The following is a 22020-nucleotide window of genomic DNA, read 5'->3' as shown; positions in this document are numbered from 1 at the left end:
GCTTGCGTTATTAGGAGAACATGATTTGTAAAGAGGTCATCAACGCATCATCGATCTCCTCGCAAAATATATTCTCCTGATAATATAAAATAATAAGAAACGAATTTTCGAAAATTTTCACGCTTGCGTTATTAGGAGAACATGATTTGTAAAGAGGTCATCAACGCATCATCGACCTCCTCGCAAAATATATTCTCCTGATAATATAAAATAATAAGAAACTAATTTTCGATAATTTTCACGCTTGCGTTATTAGGAGAACATGATTTGTAAAGAGGTCATCAACGCATCATCGACCTCTTCGCAAAATATATTCTCCTGATAATATAAAATAATAAGAAACGAATTTTCGAAAATTTTCACGCTTGCGTTATTAGGAGAACATGATTTGTAAAGAGGTCATCAACGTATCATCGACCTCCTCGCAAAATATATTCTCCTGATAATATAAATTATAAGAAACGAATTTTCGAAAATTTTCACGCTTGCGTTATTAGGAGAACATGATTTGTAAAGAGGTCATCAACACATCATCGACCTCCTCGCAAAATATATTCTCCTGATAATATAAATTATAAGAAACGAATTTTCGAAAATTTTCACGTTTGCGTTATTAGGAGAACATGATTTGTAAAGAGGTCATCAACGCATCATCGACCTCTTCGCACAATATATTCTCCTGATCATTTAAATTATAAGAAACGAATTTTCGAAAATTTTCGCGTTTGCGTTATTAGGAGAACATGATTTGTAAAGAGGTCATCAACGCATCATCGACCTCCTCGCACAATATATTCTCCTGATAATATAAATTATAAGAAACGAATTTTCAAAAATTTTCGCGCTTGCGTTATTAGGAGAACATGATTTGTAAAGAGGTCATCAACGCATCATCGACCTCCTCGCACAATATATTCTCCTGATAATATAAAATAATAAGAAACGAATTTTCGAAAATTTTCGCGCTTGCGTTATTAGGAGAACATGATTTGTAAAGAGATCATCAACGCATCATCGACCTCCTCGCAAAATATATTCTTCTGATAATATAAATTATAAGAAACGAATTTTCGAAAATTTTCACGTTTGCGTTATTAGGAGAACATGATTTGTAAAGAGTTCATCAAGGCATCATCGACCTCCTCGCAAAATATATTCTCCTGATAATATAAATTATAAGAAACGAATTGGTTTGTGGGCTCTTAATGCTCTTTACTTAATTATCATGTTGTTAAATATTTTTTCTATATTCGAGTGTCACCGTGTGAATGATGGCAAAGCTATGACATGTATAGCCGCTTTCTATACGTCGTCAAGGCCAAACATATGATATTAATTGATAATTCTCTGCCGAAATATTTTGCGTACTATATATACACGCGACATTTTAAATAGAAGTATATTTTATTTTAAATTAATTAATTATGAACGATTGATCTATCACGGAACAATCGCGATATATCGCAAACCACCATCATGTTTCGGAGAGCGACCCGCCCACCGCTTCGCCGCGATCGTAGTATCTATATTTAATTAATTAATCGAACGATTGCATTCCGATTCATCTTTTCGTTCGGTATATATAAGTATTTAATCAATTAATCGAACGATTACATTCGGCTTGCCATTTTACTCGCCGCGTTACAGTGAATATCGCGCGAGATAGGCTGGCAATATGCGCGGCGTCGTGCACGATTTCGACCGTCCGCGCGCAGACGAAAAACAGGGAATTTATATCTCGACTTCCAGACGCGATTTCGTTCTTTTTGCATAAAATTCTACACCATTTCGCGGCACTACCGTTTAAATCTCGTCCCGATCGCCCGAAGAGCGGCTGACTTACAGTGAATATCCGAAATTTGCTTCTTGGACTCACACTTAAATGTAATATTTATACATATAATATAAATATATAATATAAATATATAATATAAATAATAGCAAGGAAAAGAGAGAACATATTAATATTTTTATATAATAAATTATTATTAATTAAATTATTTATATTTTTATTTATATTATTTATATTATCAGAGGGACATATATGTTATCCTCTGAGAACCTTCGTGGACAATTGTTTTGTAGTTCATATTTTGTTGTTAATGTTCATAGAGGGAGTATCACTTCCAGGGATAAAGCGAGCCACGACATCTCTCAGTCTCTCTGTGCACGCTCGGTCGGCTTCGGTTAGCTCCAATCAGCGTTGAGCGCATGCGCATCGCATCGCCTCCACGCTGTTGACAGATTTCTCTCTGCTCTATGTTATGACGTTCATGTGATGACGTTCGCAAGTGTAGTTGGGAATATATTCCGCGCATGTGCCATAAGAATGAGAATTGATAGATGATTTTAAGATAGCGGGAAAGAAATCGATTTTCTCGACAATTTTAAATAATAGAGGGATTCGAATATATTGTATAATTTTATATATATATATATATATATATATATATATATATATAGTATAATTATATATAATTTAATTTATTATATTAGATTTTTATTATATTAAATATTTATTAAATATTATTAAGTATTTTTTAGATAGTTATTATATCTATTAAATAATGATATTACACAACGAACAAGTATAATATTACAAGTGAAAAATCTCTCCAGTTTTTTTGTTTGTAGTAATTTTTAGAATATTGTACAAAATGTGCGATATATAGAGAACGTGAATATATTTAATATATATATACTAATATACAGTGTATAAAACATTACAAATATAAAATTTATCATTATAATTAAAAAATAGATCTCTCTCACACAAATTATGACCTTGTATACAATTCTTGTCTTTAACTCTTCATATATAAATACAAATATTTACGTCAAATAATAAAACGTGCGACGTCAAAATATGTAATCTTAGAGGACATTTGTTCAGTTATTTCTTATCAATTTTAGAATCATTTAGTTCAGGAAAATGATAGACGCAAAAATCATCGATATCGATGTGCAAGATATAAGATTTCCAACGTCGTTATGGGGCATTGGAAGTGATTCAATGGTATTATTAAATAATTCACATAATGACACAGTTGTTATTAATATATTAAAAAAAGATGTATACACTAAATAAATGTATATTTATAAAATATTTATGTGCTTATAAAGATATTTTACGCGATATATTTTTCTATTTTCTTAATAATATAAACTTTATTCGCGAGCATATTTCATTTTAATTTAAAGAGTATTGTCAAGCCATACATTTAATTTCTTAATTCATTATTCAATTTATTATTAATTTTTTTTATATCAACAGGATCCTAATATTAATCATTCTTGTGTATACGTAACGATCAAGACTGATAAAGAATATGAAGGATATGGCATTACATGTACCGTGGGAAGAGGAAATGAATTAGGTATGTAAATTAACAGTATGAAAAAGAAAATGTAGTTCTTCTTCATTATTATTAAAAAATAATTTTTATAGTGTTGCGAGTATGTAAGCTATTGTTCAAGTTCATAAAATATCAAACAACGATAGAGATATATACTGACTTTGCATCTGTCTGGAGAAGATTAAGAAACGAATTTAGATTGGTAATATATAATGAATGATGTGAAATACATAATAATAATTAAAGTACGATGACTATCGGAAAATAATTGTGATATCTCAGGTAGAACCCGAATGCGGTATTGTGTATCTAGCTGCAGCGGCTATAATAAACGCATTATGGGATTTATGGGCACGCATCGAAAACAAACCTGTCTGGAAGCTTCTTACAGATATGACGCCCGAACAGCTCGTTTCCACTGTGGATTTCCGATACATGTAAATCAAACCTTTAATTGGACAAAGTTATAATTTTGATAAATAATAAAAAAAAATAATAAATTTTAAATTTTGACAAATAATAAATTTTAATAATAAATTTATAATTTTGACAAATAATAAATTTTATATTTTTGAGTCTAGACTTGAGAATTTTCATTATACATTTCTACTTCTATGCAGTACAAACTTTTTGAGCCAGAAGGAAGCGATACAAATGCTCCAGGAAAATGAAAAGAGAAAAGATCAATTTGAGAACGTTTTAAAAAAAAACGGCTTTCCCGCATATACAGCTGATGTTGGGTGGGTACGTTATCCCTATCAGAAGACTCGAGATCTTAGCAAAAAATTCGCGAAGCTCGACTTCAAGGTATTCAAGACGAGTTTGGATCTAACAATAGAAAAAAGCACTTCAAGATGTAAGACTATACGCAAAACAATAGGCAAGAAGAAAAGTTTAATATTGGACGCGAATCAAGCCTGGGATGAAACGGAAGTACTTGATTATATGGAAAATTTGAAAGATTGTAAAATATTTTATTTAGAAGATCCAATATTTCCTGACGATATTATAGGATACAGTCTATTATCGGCTGACTTAGGTTCAGATATCAAACTTGTTACTGGCAAAATGTGCGCAAATCGTATCATACAAAAACAATTCAAAAACATGTCGGGGCCTGATATTTGTGTGATTAACGTAGCGAGGCTTGGGATTAATGAAGCCTTAGCTATATACCTCATGCTAAAAAAAGCTCGCAGTAAGTGTAATAATAATATAAACAGCAAAATTTTATAATTTTTAGATCTTGATATTTTTTTAAAGTGTATTTTTTATACGTATCGAACTTGAGATTGATGTTTACTTAGCCAATCGAAAAATGAGATCTGTAAATTTTTTTATTTATAGTTCTATATCTGCAAATTTCTTTATTTTTTAGGGACATATCATTTTTATAATACCACATGGTCATGCGCTAATGGAGTGGGCTTGAGCGAGATGAATCAACATCTTCAAATGTGGGATTTTATTTGCTTAACTCAGTCTACTGAAAAACAACATATGATTGAATTTGTAAACCATCAGCATGGATACTTTGAGAATCCTATACATATTCAAAATGCCTGTTATATGCCACCTAAATATCCTGGTTTTTCAACTAAACTTAAAAACAAATGTATTGCAAGATGGTCTTATCCAGAAGGTACACGATGGCAATATCTATTTGATACAAAACATTTTCAAAATGAATACAAGGCAAATTGATTCATAATATATGTAATAAAACATGTAATAATATAAAAAAAAATATGTAATTTTCTGTTAAAAATTTATCTCTCGGATCATGTATATTTTTTGTAATTGAATAAACTATAAAATACGCATTTACCTTATAAAAAATATATAAAAACAAAATTGTATGGGATACTATTTCATTAATAATAAATTTTTATATATTCTTCATTATTATAATTGAAATGTGCTCTATTTATTGATTGTTGCACATAAAATCTTTGTTTTTAAGACTTTTAAGCTGGATTGCATCAATATTATTTTGGATTTAATATTTATAGATATTTAAACATATCTATCTTTATCTTTCTAAATAAATAAATAAAGACAGATTTAAGTCTTGCTTAAAATAACGTTGGTGCAATCTTTAGAGAGTTACCTCATCAATATAACAATTAAAAAAAGAGATAATAAAGGAAAAAATATTAGAGATTAATATTATATAATATTATACACACACATCTTTGATTGCATTACTTTTTAATTTAAAATATATATAAACTGTACATATATATATATATATTTTTATAAGTAGCATATATCTATATGTATACTTTTATGTATATAATATAATAAATGTGAGCATGATAAATTAATGTGTAACATATTTATACAAGTGGCAGTTGAGCTGAGAGGGAATCTTAAATTTTTCTAAGAAACCAGTGAGAGAAAGCTGTACCTACTTCATAAATATTTACTATTTTTCCATTTTATGGAAAAATTCTTTTTTTCTTCTTAAAAAGAAATGCTTTTTGTGTCTTTAATAATAAAATAAAAAACTTAAATAAAAAGTCAATAAAGAATTCTATTTATTTTCAGTCTATTAAGCGGAATATAACATTCAAAATGATTAGCGCACATGTAAGTTATCATAGAAATACTATTAAATTAGAATAGCCAATAATCATATGCTATTTTAGTTTGAAAGTATTGATTTAAAAAAATATATAACTGTATGCGATGCAGATAAATAAAACATGCTTACAAATTTTTTATGAAATAAAGAAAAACAAAATTTGAGGAACAACAAAATTATATTCTTTAAATTGCAATAAATTTTATGTTTTCCCAGTTATTTTAGACATGCCGCACGTGTTAGAACGCCACTTTCGTCATTACATAAACTTTTGTATAGCACTAAATTATATGTATACATTCTCCCTCGGTATCGACACATACTCACGAATGTATCCTTGTTATGCGAAATCATTATGCAAAAAATCTCTTCAATAAGAAAACCGTGAGAGATAATTCATTTTGTTGTCTTACGAAGATATAGGCTCAATTGTTGAAAGCATCTTTACGAATATCATTGCTATAATGGATTAATTGCAACATAATGGCAATTAAACGATATTACTTATCTCTTGCGATGTGATTTCAATTAACAGGATACTATATCATTCGTTATAATATCTATTCTCACATTCACTGCCTCATCGTTAACTGGCTTAAGCGCTAAAAGTAGTTTTCGTTGGGAAGTGATATTTCCCAGTTTCTGTACATGTTCTGTATATGTTCTCTTTATAAATAATTCTTATAAATTATTGGTATAACCTAAGTTTTTTCTCTTGTTCCAACATAAAAATCATACAATGTACATAACGCTCGCTTACGACGATCCGCCTTTAATACTGCGGGTAAATCTTGCCCTCTGCTATTATAGCGTGTGTTTTTATAATGGCATTCTCCGATTGGTCTCTAATCCCTTGGAATTTCTTCATTTGCGTGTTTGTTAAAGAATTTGAGGAGCAGCAGCGACGAATCGAAAAGTTCAGAGCTTAAGCTAACTTAATACTCTAGTAAAGAGGTAAGTTTCAGCTGCCCGGATAAGGCATTTGATCTGGAAGGGCGGACGAGTGATTCTGATTGGGACTTTGATGAAAATGTGGACTGCTGCCATCCTGTGAGATATCACCAACAACGGGTTCTTCGTACTTGCCTCTCTTGAAACGCCCGTACAATGACGAATACGGCAGATTATAGTGGATGGCTGCTTGATTGATGCTCATGTGCCCTAATCTGGAATCATGAATTTAGGAATAATATTTGTAATGTAATCACTTTAATATCCAAGTCGAATATTGCATTAAAAATTTATATTATATAGCCACGGAAAAATTTCAAGCTTCTGCAAATACTTTTATTTATTTAATCCACATTAATTCCTAAATTTACTTAAATTAAATCTTTCTCTATAATACATCAATTTATTTATTAATTTTTTTAAACATAAATAAAAATTTTAATAAAAGAAGAAAACCATTTCTAACCTGACAGCCTCGAGAGCTTCAGTCATAGCATCTTCGCTCCACGGTGTAGGATTGCTCCTGCTAAGTTCGATTCCTTCTCGCTTGCATCTTCCGTACAACGTCCCCGTAGGTATACCGAATTCTGTCGACGCTCTTTGCACAGATGTTTGGCCAGATCTTATCGCTTCCAAAGCGCGATCCAGATCGGCGGGCGTCCACGTCGTGGGACTTGCATTGAACGGCGCGGCCAGTCTGATTCCTTCCTTTCTCGCGATCTTATACAATGTACTAGAAGGTATACCGAATGCCTTGGATGCTTTATTAGCCGAAATGGTGCCAGTACGTAAAGCTTCTAAAGCGTTATTCAAACTTTCGTCGCTCCAGGATTTCGTGGGACCATCCTTCTTCGGCGTGTCGATGCCTAGTCGATGTGCCCGTTGCCATAGAGTCGTCGAGGGAATTCCGAATGTTGCTAAAACGTAAATACAAACGTTGTTAATATACATTTATCTTATTATTTTACATAAGATGTTACTAATATTATAAATAATGTTATACAAATTGAATGTATGTTTATTTATAGACAATTCTTAATTTTTCGATCTTTTAAAAGTCATTATCTACAAATAACACATTTATGTCGACATACAATCTGGATCAACGATTAAGTTTTCTTACAAATTAGTCTTATAATTAATATTATAAATATTATAATATAGACAAAAGACTTTAATTTACTCAAAGTTAAGAGTAGATAAAGATTTAGACATCACTTTAAAGAAAAAAATCTTACCCGATGCTTTTGTCAGACTCATATTATGATTCCTCAATGCATCCAGAGCCGCGTCCATGTCTTCTTGCGTCCACGATTTTGAACCGTGATGATGCGAGCTAGACTGTCCAGAGTGTCCCCTCGAATTGTTGTCGCCTGAGTCTGACTGGCCAGAGCTTCCTGATGGCATCAGTCCGAGCAATTCTGGCGTTATCATCATCATGTTATCGCTGTCGACAGCGTTTTTCGAACTCACGCTAGCCCGATCTGACATATGGCTATCTATGTCGATCGTATCCGAAGAGTCCATCGTGTGCAACGTCTCGAACTTGATCTTGATCTCACTGTCGCAGTTCTGAATCTCTATAAACAAGTCACGGAAGAGGAATATGATATATATTGTTGCATCGGAAAAGTTTGATACTATTAACTCGACGATCTATATCTTTGGTGTCGAAGTATTCGCGTGAAAGCTACGCGGAAAAGTCTTCATAGTACCTGAGAATCGATAAGCGAGCACTGTCGAAGGCAAAACTGGACGCGGAAGGACGCTAAATAAGGTTGCGTGGGCTGCTCGTACGAACCGAGCAACGCAAATCTAATCGCGACTAGTTAAGCGTGATTAGGCCAATTATTTTGATTCCCTGTTCGCCTAATGACTGCTGTACTTTCAGCCCGGTAGTATTTTATTCCACACCGCACCCTCATGTCTGAGCGGTGAGTGAAAATGCATGTAAGTGGTCGTATTGAATGGATCGACAATAAGTGAGAAACTTTTGTTATATAGAGAAACAGATCGAAGATACATGGTAGATGTATTATTAAAATGAGACACGCTTTATCATCAAAGTTAAAATTCGCAAAGTACGCTTTCTAGATCAAATAGACTTACTAAAAGACAATTTTGAAAATACAATGAAATATATATTTCTAAAAAGACTATATATTTATGATTTTTTAGTAAAATTGACACGAAGTAAAAAGTTATAATTTTTCTTTTGCTTGGGTAAAATCTTTTAATAAATATTTATTATTTAGACCGCATATTATGGAAATTATTATATTCTTCATTGTATTTGCACGCTTAAAGAAAGTATCATTTATAGTTAAAACATACATCTCAGTTTCCTTCGATTATCCTTCATCTCACTTATTAATTTTTCTTCGCGAGTTTATTGAAACATTTCTGTCTTAGTTTTGTTCCATGTTATTCATTAGAAAAATCTAATAAACAATAGAAAAAAAATATTAATTCTATCATAGGAATGGTTTTATTTTAATTCACTTTCCGCGTCACATACATATAATTGTGGCGATTATTGTCGAGAACCAAGCAATTTGAGAAGCATAAAACTTTGTACCTGTAGAATGATGATCCGGATCTCTTAGATGGGTAATGGTAGTGCCGACTAAGGTGGCGCTTGGTGGTGTAGGTTGAGTTTCGGGGGGTAAATCGACCTCTCCAGGATCCGGATGATGGCCATAATGACCTAGCCCTGTGTGACAGAACATGTCACCTTTTTATTCGACGTGAAAGCAGCCCGTTCTGATCAATTCTGAAAATTATAAATCGCCCCACACCTGACATCCTTCCGAGTGATCACGTTGCGTTTTTTTTTTCCAAATCTAAGAGCTTTAAGAAATCTATAACATCATACAGTGGAAAGCGCAATGTCTGAAAATATCTTAAAAACATATTTCATAAAACAAAATATACTGACATGTATAAAATGTAATTAAATGTGATAAAAGATTTTTTAGGTAGCAGATAAAGTTAGCCATATTGTACGATTTACAGATGTCCTTTAATGAAACCGAGAAATTATTCAGAATTTAAACTAAAAAAGTATTACATATTTTATCATATTCACGTGTTAGAAATCATAAGCGGAAAATTAATTAACGCGCATTTTTATTGACATAGTAAATCGATTAAACGAAGAAATTGTTGTCTCTCACGAAAAGTAAAGACGAGAAGAGAGAATAAACTCTTGCAAATATTAAAAGGCCAGGTGTGGGGCGAAAATCTCAATTGATTGACTTACCGTTGTTACTGTTACTCGCGCCGTTACCGTTGTTGTTGTTGTTGTTGTTACGCTGGCAAGTTTCCAGTGCTACTGCTGCTGTTGCTGTCTCCGTGCACTCTTCATCTTCGGCTTGCCAATCCCGGTGGTTCTGCGGAATATCCGGTACGAATTTAGCGTCGACCCTGACGAGAGAGATCAAACCGCTCGCCAGAACGGGACAGCCATTGCGTTTGTACACTTTCCTCATTTCATCTTTCTCAACGCGTTACAAGCGATAAATTCGCCATTACTGCAGTTAAATTTAGATAACGTACCTATATTGCAATCAGATTCGATTTGCGATATAAATGATCATGAGTATCGTATTGAGTCTTGAAACGTTATTTCAAAGTTTTTTTTGCATGTCTTAGAGTTTTCCCTTCTTAAGACAAGGATGATTTAGTTATACTATTAACTTATATTTTTGCTATACTCTTTTTAGAAAATTCTACTAGAAGTTGTAAGAATTATATCAATATACTAATGTCGATATAAATATAATCTCCTGATCAAGTAATACACATATTCTTTTCATTTTTAAATTTTTTATAGCCTTCTGTTCTTTACATTTATATGTTATATTATAAAGGAAAGAACTATACAAATGTGAATGGATATTCATCCCGATACTTAAACATACATTCACAAGTTTGAATTAGGCTTTGATAATTGAATATCAATTTAATAGTCCAATTTAGAGTCCTTTAATTCAGATCGCTTACCTCTTTGTTATCGCAGCTATAATCGTTAATTGTAATCGGCTCTTCCTCTTTGTAGCGCTCGTAGTGTCGTAGTGGATCGGTGGCGCGTGGCTCGAACGTGGGTCGTTCGATTCTGGGTCGCTTGTACCGCTGATGGTGCTTCTTCAGCTTCGTGTAGTTTAATCTCGGGGTGCCGGACTCCCTCGGCGGCGAGCTCAGGCTTACGGGTTGTGGACCGTCCCTGTTCTCCTCGCACAGGCCCTTGATCTTTAGCTGGTCGGCCGTCTTCAAAAGCGACTGTAAGGAAAACAAGGATCGCTATAAATCATCGTTTCAACTGACGAAATAACACATTATATATATATCTGACGCTATTTTTAAAGAGTATTTAATTAGAGAAACTTGCTGATTTTTAAAAGATCATCTATCCATGTGGTATACATTTTTATTCTTTAAAATATATGTTATAAAAATGTTTTTATAAATATTTATACAATTTTTCTAATACATGTTTATATGTATAACATAAATTTGATATTATACAGGATATCTACTTAAATTTTGGCAAAAAATTCCTTGAGAATCCCTTGATATTGTAGATATTTTTATTCAAAAGTCTAGATAAAGAGAATATTTACAAAATTTTTTGGTGCAATTTTCTAAAATAAATTTTTTTTATCACATGTTTCACTCATATAAAAGAAAGAGAGTTTCAAGTGCTACATTTATAAATGTATATTGAAAAAACTCTCATAAAATAAGCATTTCTTGCCTGCTTTTTATTTTTTACCACTAAAAATTACAATAAAGAATATGTACTGCTTATTTCATATTTTGATAAAAGATTCAATATATAAATAAAAATAGATACATTTATAACATATTTTAAACACATAATTTACTTGCCAACTGTTTGATACGAGAGCAAAGTTATCACAAAGAATTTTTAAAAAAATGTTCTGAATCCTAATAAAATTTCATAAAAATTCGCTGATTTTTCCAGATATAACCGAATAAAACCCTTGAGAATTCTAGGTTTTCCAGCGCGCGAAAGAAAGAGAGAAAGAGGGAATATCCTGATTATAAATTACCATTGAATCTCAAGAGTTGACGGTTCGGTTTGAAGCTTAACAAGATATCGCTACGCGGATGAAGCGGCGCATACGCTTAAATTAATTCGTCGCGCGCGAATGATTAATTCATTAATTATCGCGATCGGATAATCGGATCGGCGATGCGGGGAAAACGCATGCGGAAGGGTCGCGGGTTCGGGGAATCAAGGCGTCGGCGTGAAATAGAAAAATACTCATTTCGGTAAACCGCTTTGCGAGAGGCTGGGATGAAGGACCACGCGCGAGTCCGGTCCGATTGGATTTGCATATTTCTCGCGCGAACTCGTCGTTCCCGGCATCTCGTTCCGCCCGGCGGCGGTGCAATTTCATCTCGACGGACGGCGAAAGAGGCGGCGGCGACGTCGAACATCGTCCACCCACCAACTGTCGCTCCTGAAAATCAACGCCGGCGGGATCCAATCGAGTATTTCGGCGAACGTTGCGCGACATGCAACTCGTTCTTCGATTTGAATTTTTTAATATGACGGAATGAGCGTCTCGCAAAACTATTAGCGAGGAGACACTTGCCCTCTTTCAGTTTTCGCCCGAAATTGGAATTTGGAATGCGCGAAGTAGTTAAGAATAAGAAATAAATAAAATTCTGTAGATTAAGTCTGGAATTTCAAGTTGAATATATTTAATTGAATATTGTTCCAAATTGTAATAAAGAGAGACAAGGGGTGTTTCTTAAAAATATCGTATATTAATAATTAGTATTTAGATTTCACGAAAAATTCACAATTCATCAAGTACATGTATCCCACATTTAAAATAAGCGTGTATATAATATAAAAAAACTTACAAAAGTTCGTGACAAATTTGCGATATATATTTTCATGAAGTAACCTTGAAATCTTAGCGCGAGATGGAAGAGGAGGGAAGTTAAGGGACGAATGAAGGAAAAGAGAACGAAAAGTAAGGTCAAGAAGGGAAGGAGGATGATGGACGCCACCTCCGCGTGGCGAAGCCGTCAAGTCGCGTGGCTTCTCGGGACGTCCACGTGGTCAACTCGTATGAAGGACCTTGGCTCGGAAGAACCTTACGGACGTTGACCAAAGCGCGAAGAGAAGAAGAACGGATGATACGAGCGAAGCAATGAGCGACAAAGAGGCATTGCGAGGGAAACGGGAGAGAGGGAGAAAGGAGAACTAATGGCAGCGACCCTCTCGCGCCGAAGCCGAGCCTCTCTGTTCTTTAATCAAGCCGGGGGTGGCACGATTAGGCGGGGTCTGCGCGGTTGCCGGCGGCGTGAGAGTGGCACCGTAGAGGAGGGAGAGAAAAGGGATGGAAGGAGAAAGAGGACCGGGGGACAGAGGTAGATAGGTTGCACCGGGGGGTGTCGGTAGCGACTGGAACGCGTTGCGTGGGTGGCGAACAGAGGGGAGAGATGGCGGATCGGGCTGGATGGATTGAGAGAGCGTGTGACAAGGAGAAAGAGAGCGAAAGATAGACAGAGGAAGGAAGTGGAGAGGATCTAGAGAGAGCGAGACGGACACAGAGAGAAACAGAGAGGGAAAGTGAGTGCGCGGGGAGCAAGGGAAGGAAAGAGAAAAAAAAGGAGAAAAATTCAGAGAGAAAAGAAGAGAGAGAGATACAGCATAAGAGGGACGGAAAGAGGGGAGTTGTGGAGAGGGCTAAAACGCGGCGGAGGCAAAAACGCCTGCAGGAAGAATGGGGAGGCCTCCGACGCGGCTGTCGCGGCCCGAGGGCCGTATCGACCACCCCCAACCCCCGAGACACGCATACACACGTACACAAGCTCTCTCTCTCTCTCTCTCTCTCTCTCTCTCTCTCTCTCTCTCTCTCCCCCTTTTCCTCGGTGTTCGCGACGGCATCGACACCAATGACTTCCAAGCGCTGGCACACGCGTACATGTCCGCCTGTCCCTCTTTCTCTCGTTCCGTCTGTCTCGCGCCTTTGCCCGCTCGCCGGCTCGTTACGACCGGGCGTGTGCACGGCCTCCCCAAAACGTCCGCGGATCTTCGATCTCGGCGGCTCGGGAGTTTGATGGCGCTAGTCGGGTCGCGTGGGGTACGCGATAATCGAGCGTCTCCGTTAGGACGAACGAGCGAACGAGCGGTCGTACACGACGACAACGATGATGATGACGATGAGAGCGACGCGGCTTTTGGCAAGGAGAATTGTGCCTCAGTAGATCCGAAATGTACGCATTTACCACCAACCAAATGCGACATTCTCTACGGAACATGGATCAACGCACCATTAGGACCTTTATATACGTTTTCATTCTTGACTACGCGTGGAAATTGTTGCGAAAATGTTCTCCACCTTCCATTCGTTTTCTTATTTTCGTATATTAAATATATGCCAATCATATATATTTGTGTCACGTTTTGCATTATTCATTTGAGTAAATATTGTGTAAATAAATATGGTCGAGAAAGAAATTCGATACTGATTTGTAATTTTCGTAAAAAAAGGAAAAAAGAGAGAAAGTTTGTGTTCGAGATAATATTTCCTATTTTTTCCCGATTCTTTCCAGTAACATATTTTGTAGATTAATATTAATTATAAAACTTGGTAGAAATGTCGATATTTAAAATTAAAATTAAAATTTAATATTAATGAAAAAAAGGAAAGAAGTATGCTTCAGGAATTTATATCTTCGACTTTTTCGAAAAAAAAAAAAAAGAAAAAAAACCTTGGTGAACAAAAGCAGTTGCAGAAGCGGTCTCTTTCATTATTCTTCCAATACTACAACCGCTTTCGTCTTGCAATTGAAAGACACTTAATAACGCAATGCATGATGTTATATTTTTGCACATATGCATATTGACTGTTTTAACATAGCATTCGATTAATGTTGACCCGAGCGGCTCGTAATTGGAGCAAAATTGTCAAGTATCATACTTTATCACGCTTTATCACATTTTAATGGACTTGTAACAATACGAATTGTTATGTCAATTTTTGCTTTTTACGGTTTACCGATGTATATAATACAACTTAATGTAACGTATAACGTATCACAATAAAAACATTTTAATAATGAGACGGTCGCACACATAAATGTTTGTTTCGCATAGTTACGAAATATCCAGATGTTATTTCATATTTAAAGCCATTCCTTATAATACATTTTAATTTGAAAATTATCATTTGCAAGCAACAAAATAAAAGTATAAAATTTTTAATGATGAATAATAATAGAAAAAGGGAAATGGAGAAAGAGATCACTAATATATTCTTTATACAATTTAAATTGTGCAAATTTGACTATATAATTCTGTGATTAAAATATTTAAAAAAATGGTTGCTCGGAATTCACAGAATGCGATTAGATAAATATTAATTTATTCAAATAAAAAAGTATCTTTAAATTATTATATTTCTAATCAATTAATTGCAGTTAAAAAATTCAACTTTTGAGCAAAATTAAAAATCAAGAAGTTAAATAGTTGAATCTTAGAATCTTATGTAACGATCATTTAATGATATATATTTCGTGATCAAAAACGTCTAAAAGCTTGACTTGAAATTAGTAGAGTACTCGATATACTCGGAAAACTGGTAAATGTCCAACCGTGAACGCACGCAAAGAACGATCAATGTTCTCGTGAGACAGACACATTATACGGTAAATCAAATTCGGCGGAGACTTGGAACACACAGGGGGCTGGGGGGGGGGACTCGTCCATTGCAATGAAATTACCGCGCAATGAGCCACATCTTCGTGTATCCGAACAAAACGACATTCGATTCTCGGTGGAATTCTCTCGGTGAAATTTCGTTCGTGTTGTCGCCGCTTGAGTCGAGGAGAGCGGGAGGACGCTGGAAAGTGAGGAACGAAAACGACGGGAGGGAGGGGGACAAGGGGTAGGCGGTAGAGGTAGGCTCGGATTGCGCCAGCGGGAAATGGCGTTTCGTAGTTCAATTAAATAAATAAAGGGCGGAAAAACCTTTGCCGACACGCGGTGCTTTAACGGCGACGGCACTTGGAGAACCACGGACGGAGGGTTGCGCGGGCCGGGGGGGGGAAGCAGGAAGGGGGTTCGCTGCGGGGGTTAGGCGGCGGCGGCGGCGACGGCGACGGCGGTTGCGGGGCGGGTGGTTGGTTGGTTGGTCGGTTCGGAGGTGGATGCATAGGGGTGGTGCCATCGGTTCGGAGGCAAGAGGGACAGCCACACCGGCAGAATCCGACCTCACCAATCAATACTTAGGGTTCAAGGGCATCGGCCGACCAATTATCCCGGACTAATTGACGCGAGACGGCGGCGAAAAAAGCCCGGTCCTTCGGCAACTCCACTTCCGGTTCCGTGTGTGCCTCGGAAACTTTGTTTCACTAGGGCCGCGTCGAAAAGGATCGCGATTTCCATCGGCAATCAATTTTTTTTTTTAAATTATGGGTGCGAAAAAATTATTATTTTACAAAGTATACGAGGAGAGTAACGTAAAAGTATGCAAAATTGTTCAGCGAGATTCGCGTGTCAAAGTTTCGTTAAACTTTATACAAAAGAAAAGGTGTATCACAATTCTATTTTTAATGCATTCGTAGTCTAACTTATGCGATTTTTTTAAATATTTTAATATATTATGCTATAAACAAGATACTTTATTTCTTTTATAAATTTATTTAAATCCGTAAGATATTATAGGTTGCGAAATATAGTTAAAGCTCTAACTTTGTTGGACAAAAGATCTTTAAACTAGTTATTCCCAACAATTTTGGTAGAAAATTGCTAAAATTGTCGTCGTTCCCAGAACAAACACATTCGCTTTAGCAAATTCCTTTGCTTCAATAAATTTGCTTGTCGATCAAACCAAACTTTCCGTTCTCGTGTCGATAAATGATTCAGTAAAGTGTCGAAACATCGAAAAAGACACGCGAAAAGAATTTGTATGCTTACGCGCGAAAAATCTATCGGCAGAATCCGAGAGATCCTCGCGATTGACAAGCGAAACGGGGCGGCGTTTCTATTCGAAGAGAAAAATAAGGGAGCGATTGAAACGCGCGAGCGAGGTCCAACAGGTGTAAATCCGCAAAAAAGATCGACCTTCGTAGAAAAGGTTTCACGGAAATGGGAAGAAGAACGCGGAAGGGGCGGGAGGAGGGAGCAACAGAAGGGTAGTGGAAGGAGGGGGTGGTTCGCCAAGAGAGCGTGCTAAGGGAAAGTAAAGTGCTTTATATAGAAAGCCGTCTCGGGGAAGAGAGAAAAGAAGAAGAGAGGAAAGAGAGCACGTGGCGGAAGAGAGAAAAATGGGGGGGCGGGAAACGAGAAGGGAGGATAGAACGAATAGGGAGGAAGAGAGAAAGAGAAAAATAGAGACGAAGGAGCAAGAAAGAGAGTAGGTGAAAGTACGCCGGTGAGGAGAGGAGAAGACGAGGCGCGAGGGGGAGTCCCCGAAGACGGTCGTAGGGTCGTCTCCACTATTACGAATACAGTGCCATAACGGAATTGATAATGTAACGGGCGTCACGAGTATAACCTTCTCTTTCTGCCTCTGTATATGTGTCTTTCTCTCCTCTCTCACTTCTCTGTGCTGCTACATAACCTCCTTTCTGAATGAGAGCGCGACCCTGGCTGCACCACGTGCTCGTCCTCGAGTAAACGTAAGAATACAAGTAGCCACGAATGTCTCACAGACATTTACGGTGCATCCAGGGGAGTGGATGTTGGGTGAAATATTTCAATGATATCACATTAATATTTGATCATCGACATAATGTTGTCATCTTTAATATTAAGTTGGAGATATTTAAAGATTTCTCTTGACGCGATATCTATCAATATATATGATTCTTGTAATAAAATGAAATAATAAGTAATGAAAATATTGTCGATATTTCTCGAGTCTTCTTGTCACGTTTGATATCAGAAATATTTGAAACTCAGAAATATCTTGAAATACTTCCTACTCGATGCGTATAGCAATGAATACAAGATAAAATAATATTTACCTACTAAAACATTTATTTTGCCCTTAATATTGAACTTTTAGACGTCGATATTTCATCTTTAATGTGTCACCTGAATATTTTAAGATTTTCCATGCCTATGACATACACATATATATAGATATAGTTTGAATTAAAATATTCATGCTCTCTTTCCATGAATCTTTTGGCATCAATATTTTCGAAATCAGCAGAGTGATATCGATCTTCCTTGCAAGATGATAGAAAATATATATTATATAATTTCATATAATATATGTAATAATTGATTGTGTTATAACTCTCGTTATTGTTGTAGAAATATTTTTGAGGAAAATTATATCTAACGTTAAAAGCTCACTATAAACAGAATATATTAATATTCAAGCTATATCTACGCATTCTTTTAGATACATTACGCTAATGTATCATGTAGATTCATGGAGAATCTCAAGATGCATCAAAGTTAAAAAAAATTTCATAACTATAGAAAAACTATACGTCTACTTAGAAAGGAAACGAATTAGTTAATTTTCAAAATTATTTCAATTAACATCTCAATTATTATATCAACAGAATTATTAGCCCTCTTAATTTTAAGGGCGGTGAGTCCGTCCTCTCTCTTCGTGTCTCAGATATATTGATAAAGAAAAATAATTATTTAAATATAATTATTTTTATTTAAAATAATTATTCGCGATTTCGATCGAGCATTCGGTTGATGCAATCAGGTATTTACGAACGTGGAGCGAAGGAGTCCGATAATGGGACCGACATGGTTTCATGGATAGTTTAAAGGGCTCTCGTAAAAGCGAGTCACCCTCAACACGTTAGCCTTCGCGAGAAGAGGGACCCCATCTTCGAATCCCTTTACGAGAGCGTATCTTCTCATGGGACGTTCAGTTAGAACTGCTCCGAACGTTGTAGATTCATGATCGCGCGAGCAAATAACACGCTATTTTCCGTCGATCGCGCATTTTTGACGTCGAATCGTCTGATGATCTTCGATTACTCTCTACACAATATATATATGACATATTAGATAATTTCTGTATACAATTTATACAGCTATGTTGTTTAAATGCATAAATTGAACGCGTATTTTTTTCACGCATTTTTCACAGCATTGGTAATTAATTACTAATTTTTATTTAACACGTTAATTATATCATTTCGTACAAGACAGAGCTTACATATTACGGAGCATTCTGTTTTCCTAGAAAGCGCGCTTTATTTCACATAAAATTGATTATCTTTATATATTCATTTAATTTTTTATTTATTAAAAAAATATATACTTTCATAAATTTTTTAGTCAATATAAAAAATTTAATTTAATCGTATAAATACCGACGTTCCTGATAATAATATAAAAAATTTAATTTAATTGTATAAATACCGACGTAAATAAAACGTCCCTATTTTATTTATCATGGAGTAAAAAATTTTTGATTAAATTCAATGACCTGATAGGGAGTAATATTCCAATTTGACAGGAAAAAATAAATTGTATTTTAGAATCTGCCTTTAGAGTCATGTTCATTAAAGAATTAGAATCGCGTAACTCGATGAATAAATTTGCTCGGGAATTAGTCAACCAGAGCGCAAATCCAGTGTGTACGCAGCTTAAAGTATATCGACAACACGTGTCGTCAGTACTTCGCGTGTCCTTTTATGCAACGACACTATTCCACGAAATAATACGCTATCATAATACTTGAGAAAGCCACGACACACTATCAATGTACAGCGATAAACCAAGAAGCCCATCTTGTTAACGTTCATCTCTATTTCAAAACTTTAGAATTTATTACAGGAATATTTTGACACGCAAAATAATTAAGTCCAGTGTTCTCGGTAGAAATAAATCGAACATTAAACATGTAATCGTGTGTATCTGCATGTGTATTGTACAATATGACAAAGAGCTGTTTCTCTAAATATTTTATTTGAAAAATTTTTGCATTTTCACGTACACGTGCGTGTACATATCGACAAAAGATTCGTTTAGCCAATAAAAAAATTATTAATATATCGATACATAATTTGCGACTGCCATATTTATTGCCGATATATAAAAGGTGTTTTGTGTATCGTGTCATCAATAATTTACATCGACAGTCTTTTAACATTTCTCATCCAATGCTCCATAATAGTGTCAATACGCCGGATGTTATCAAACTTTCTATAATATTGTTTCAATCTCGAAATATTGACAACTTATATCGAAACATGTGAATTCACTAAATTTAATAGTCGCGAAAGATACAAATTGTTGTGAGAGCAGATCTCTCAAAATTAATTCAACTACGTACAATTAACTATATTTTATTTTATCTTTTCTTTATTGTCATAAATATATTGACTATCCAAGAATAACTTGTATATTAATTAAAATTTCTAATGAAAAATCCTCCTTACGCGATTCTTGCATTCTTTTTTGCTCTTCCAAGATATAAATAGAAACGCGTTTAAGTACATGTTAAAAATAAAACACAAAGCTTAAATGACAGCTTACGCTGTCCAATCAATCCACGCTTGCTGACACGTAAATTACGCGAGTTTAACTTTAACTGTAATTTAATTCACGTCTCATCTTTTTATAGATTACTGCATCGGCCGGGATATAGACAAAGAAGAAGATTGAATCAAGCACGGTTAGCGTTAACCTAACCGACATTGGTAAAACCGGTCCGACAGCTATGCATCCACCTCGCGACTAAAAATCGCGCGTATCACCTGTGACAACAGTTTGCAATTTTGTGCGGTTTTTGTTGCTGTTGCACAGTGCACGGATTCGTTTTGATAAATATATTAACAAGTTTTTTTCAGAGGAAAAATGACTGCGAGATATATCCGCGTAAAATCATATTTCTTGAAATATATTTCGATAAAAGATCACCCTGTCTTTTGCTCATCTTATTAAATTCCTGCTCGAGTATTTCACTGTCTCTAAGAGAGATTTCTTACTTTCTCCGATCTTTTCGGTAACGTTTCACGATCAAATAGTATAGATGACATATTTTTCTTATTTTCCTAAAACAGGCGGATTTTGAAGTTGTCTCAAAAATCGACTCTCTTCGGAGAGTTTTGCTCTTCTTCAATTTATGTTAAGTATACTTTGTATACTTTTTTAATTACTACTAGTCTTGCAGAATTTAAGCCATGATTAGGTCGAAACGATAACAATAACGATATCAATTTAAAGTTAAAGATATTTGTTTAAAATTCCGGCAATTTATATCAAGTTTGCTCGTGCACATTTCATAAAATCCACGTTGCACGCAAAGTATATAAACAAGCATCTCTAAACTTTCTCGAACAATATAACAACTTCATCGACCGATGCGATACGCGTATTCTTACAATTTTCGCACAATTTTGCGTACACGTCGATGCACCGGAGCACGTGTCTGCTGGACGATTTTCCGGAAGGAAAGAAGGGGGTTAACGATACGAAACGTTCCGATATGAAACGTTTGCAATTTCGAGGAGGCCGAACGCAACGGTGAGCCTCGTCGTGAGCGCGAACGTTTTCGAGCCGGAGTCCGCGGCGCGAAACAAATCCGGACTGCACCGCGTCGAGAGACGTGCCCCGGTGGAGGGAAGGAGGTTGACGGCCGACCGGCGGCACATACTTCTGCATCTCGCGAGCGTCGCGTTCGGCACAAAAATATCTCGAAACCGCGGCGGGTCCCCCGGGTTTGGCGCGACGCGCGAAACCACGGATCTTCCGAGATTCGGTGCGGTAACCCCTCGGTATACCGAGTATATACCCGCATAAAGCTCGCTCTCGCACTTCTTCCATCTCTCTCTCTCTCTCTCTTCCTCCGCCGAGGGAGCAATGCCCATCGCCCTGATATCGCGACGCGACGCTACGCCGTTGCTTCTCGCGAGAGACGACGCTTCGTTCTAACGTATCCGGGCGCGAAGGAAGTTGTATCGTTTATCACTCACCTGGCTGCGGCGCTCCGTGGGCGAACGGTCCCTCGTCGAGACAGAAGAAGAGGCGGAGGAGGCGGCGGAAGAAGAGGAAGAAGAAGAAGCGGAACAAGAGGAGCGGTAGTAGCAGTCGTAGTAGTAGAAGGAGGAAGTGGGGGAGGAAGTGACGGTTGGGAAGTAGCGGCAGACAGA

The 22020-nt window shown here is 35.9% G+C and overlaps 2 protein-coding genes across 6 annotated transcripts in view; one reads left to right on the top strand and one right to left on the bottom strand.

The window, feature by feature from the left end:
* Positions 1–2883: 2883 nt before the first annotated feature.
* Positions 2884–5122, top strand: LOC105257644 (mitochondrial enolase superfamily member 1). The gene is made up of 6 exons (XM_011268407.3): positions 2884–3016; positions 3275–3377; positions 3449–3558; positions 3639–3793; positions 3977–4554; positions 4735–5122. Exons 1-6 carry the CDS (start codon positions 2933–2935, stop codon positions 5058–5060), a joined length of 1356 nt encoding a protein of 451 aa, XP_011266709.1. The 5' UTR covers positions 2884–2932; the 3' UTR covers positions 5061–5122.
* Positions 5123–5889: 767 nt separating this feature from the next.
* The window catches only part of LOC105257641 (protein bric-a-brac 2), a 50824-nt gene continuing 34693 nt past the window's right edge, over positions 5890–22020 (bottom strand). For 2 of the 5 annotated variants that reach the window (XM_011268395.3, XM_011268396.3), the window contains exons 4-9: positions 10900–11175; positions 10157–10286; positions 9473–9628; positions 8133–8474; positions 7361–7811; positions 5892–7109 (exon numbers count right to left, since the gene is read on the bottom strand). In XM_011268395.3, coding sequence (XP_011266697.1) covers positions 6905–7109; positions 7361–7811; positions 8133–8474; positions 9473–9628; positions 10157–10286; positions 10900–11175 — 1560 coding nt within the window. In that variant the 3' untranslated portion in view covers positions 5892–6904. Of the gene's footprint in view, positions 7110–7360; positions 7812–8132; positions 8475–9472; positions 9629–10156; positions 10287–10899; positions 11176–11969; positions 11990–22020 lie in introns of those variants that run through there. The other 3 variants (XM_025414277.1, XM_025414271.1, XM_025414265.1) reach the window with 3 other exon arrangements.

This window comes from Camponotus floridanus, unplaced genomic scaffold (genome assembly GCF_003227725.1).
Source record: "Camponotus floridanus strain SB8 unplaced genomic scaffold, Cflo_v7.5 scaffold111, whole genome shotgun sequence".
Lineage (NCBI taxonomy): Eukaryota > Metazoa > Arthropoda > Insecta > Hymenoptera > Formicidae > Camponotus > Camponotus floridanus.
Note: the sequence above shows the minus strand (reverse complement) of the source record. Positions and strands in the feature narration are given on the sequence as shown.

Excerpts from the sequence above, each read along its gene's own strand:
- LOC105257644 (XM_011268407.3), top strand. The coding sequence starts at position 2,933 with ATGATAGACGCAAAAATCATCGATATCGATGTGCAAGATATAAGATTT. Across the intron at positions 3,559-3,638 it reads TAAGAAACGAATTTAGATTG|GTAGAACCCGAATGCGGTAT; the intron begins GTAATATATAAT and ends GTGATATCTCAG. Across the intron at positions 3,794-3,976 it reads ACTGTGGATTTCCGATACAT|TACAAACTTTTTGAGCCAGA; the intron begins GTAAATCAAACC and ends ACTTCTATGCAG.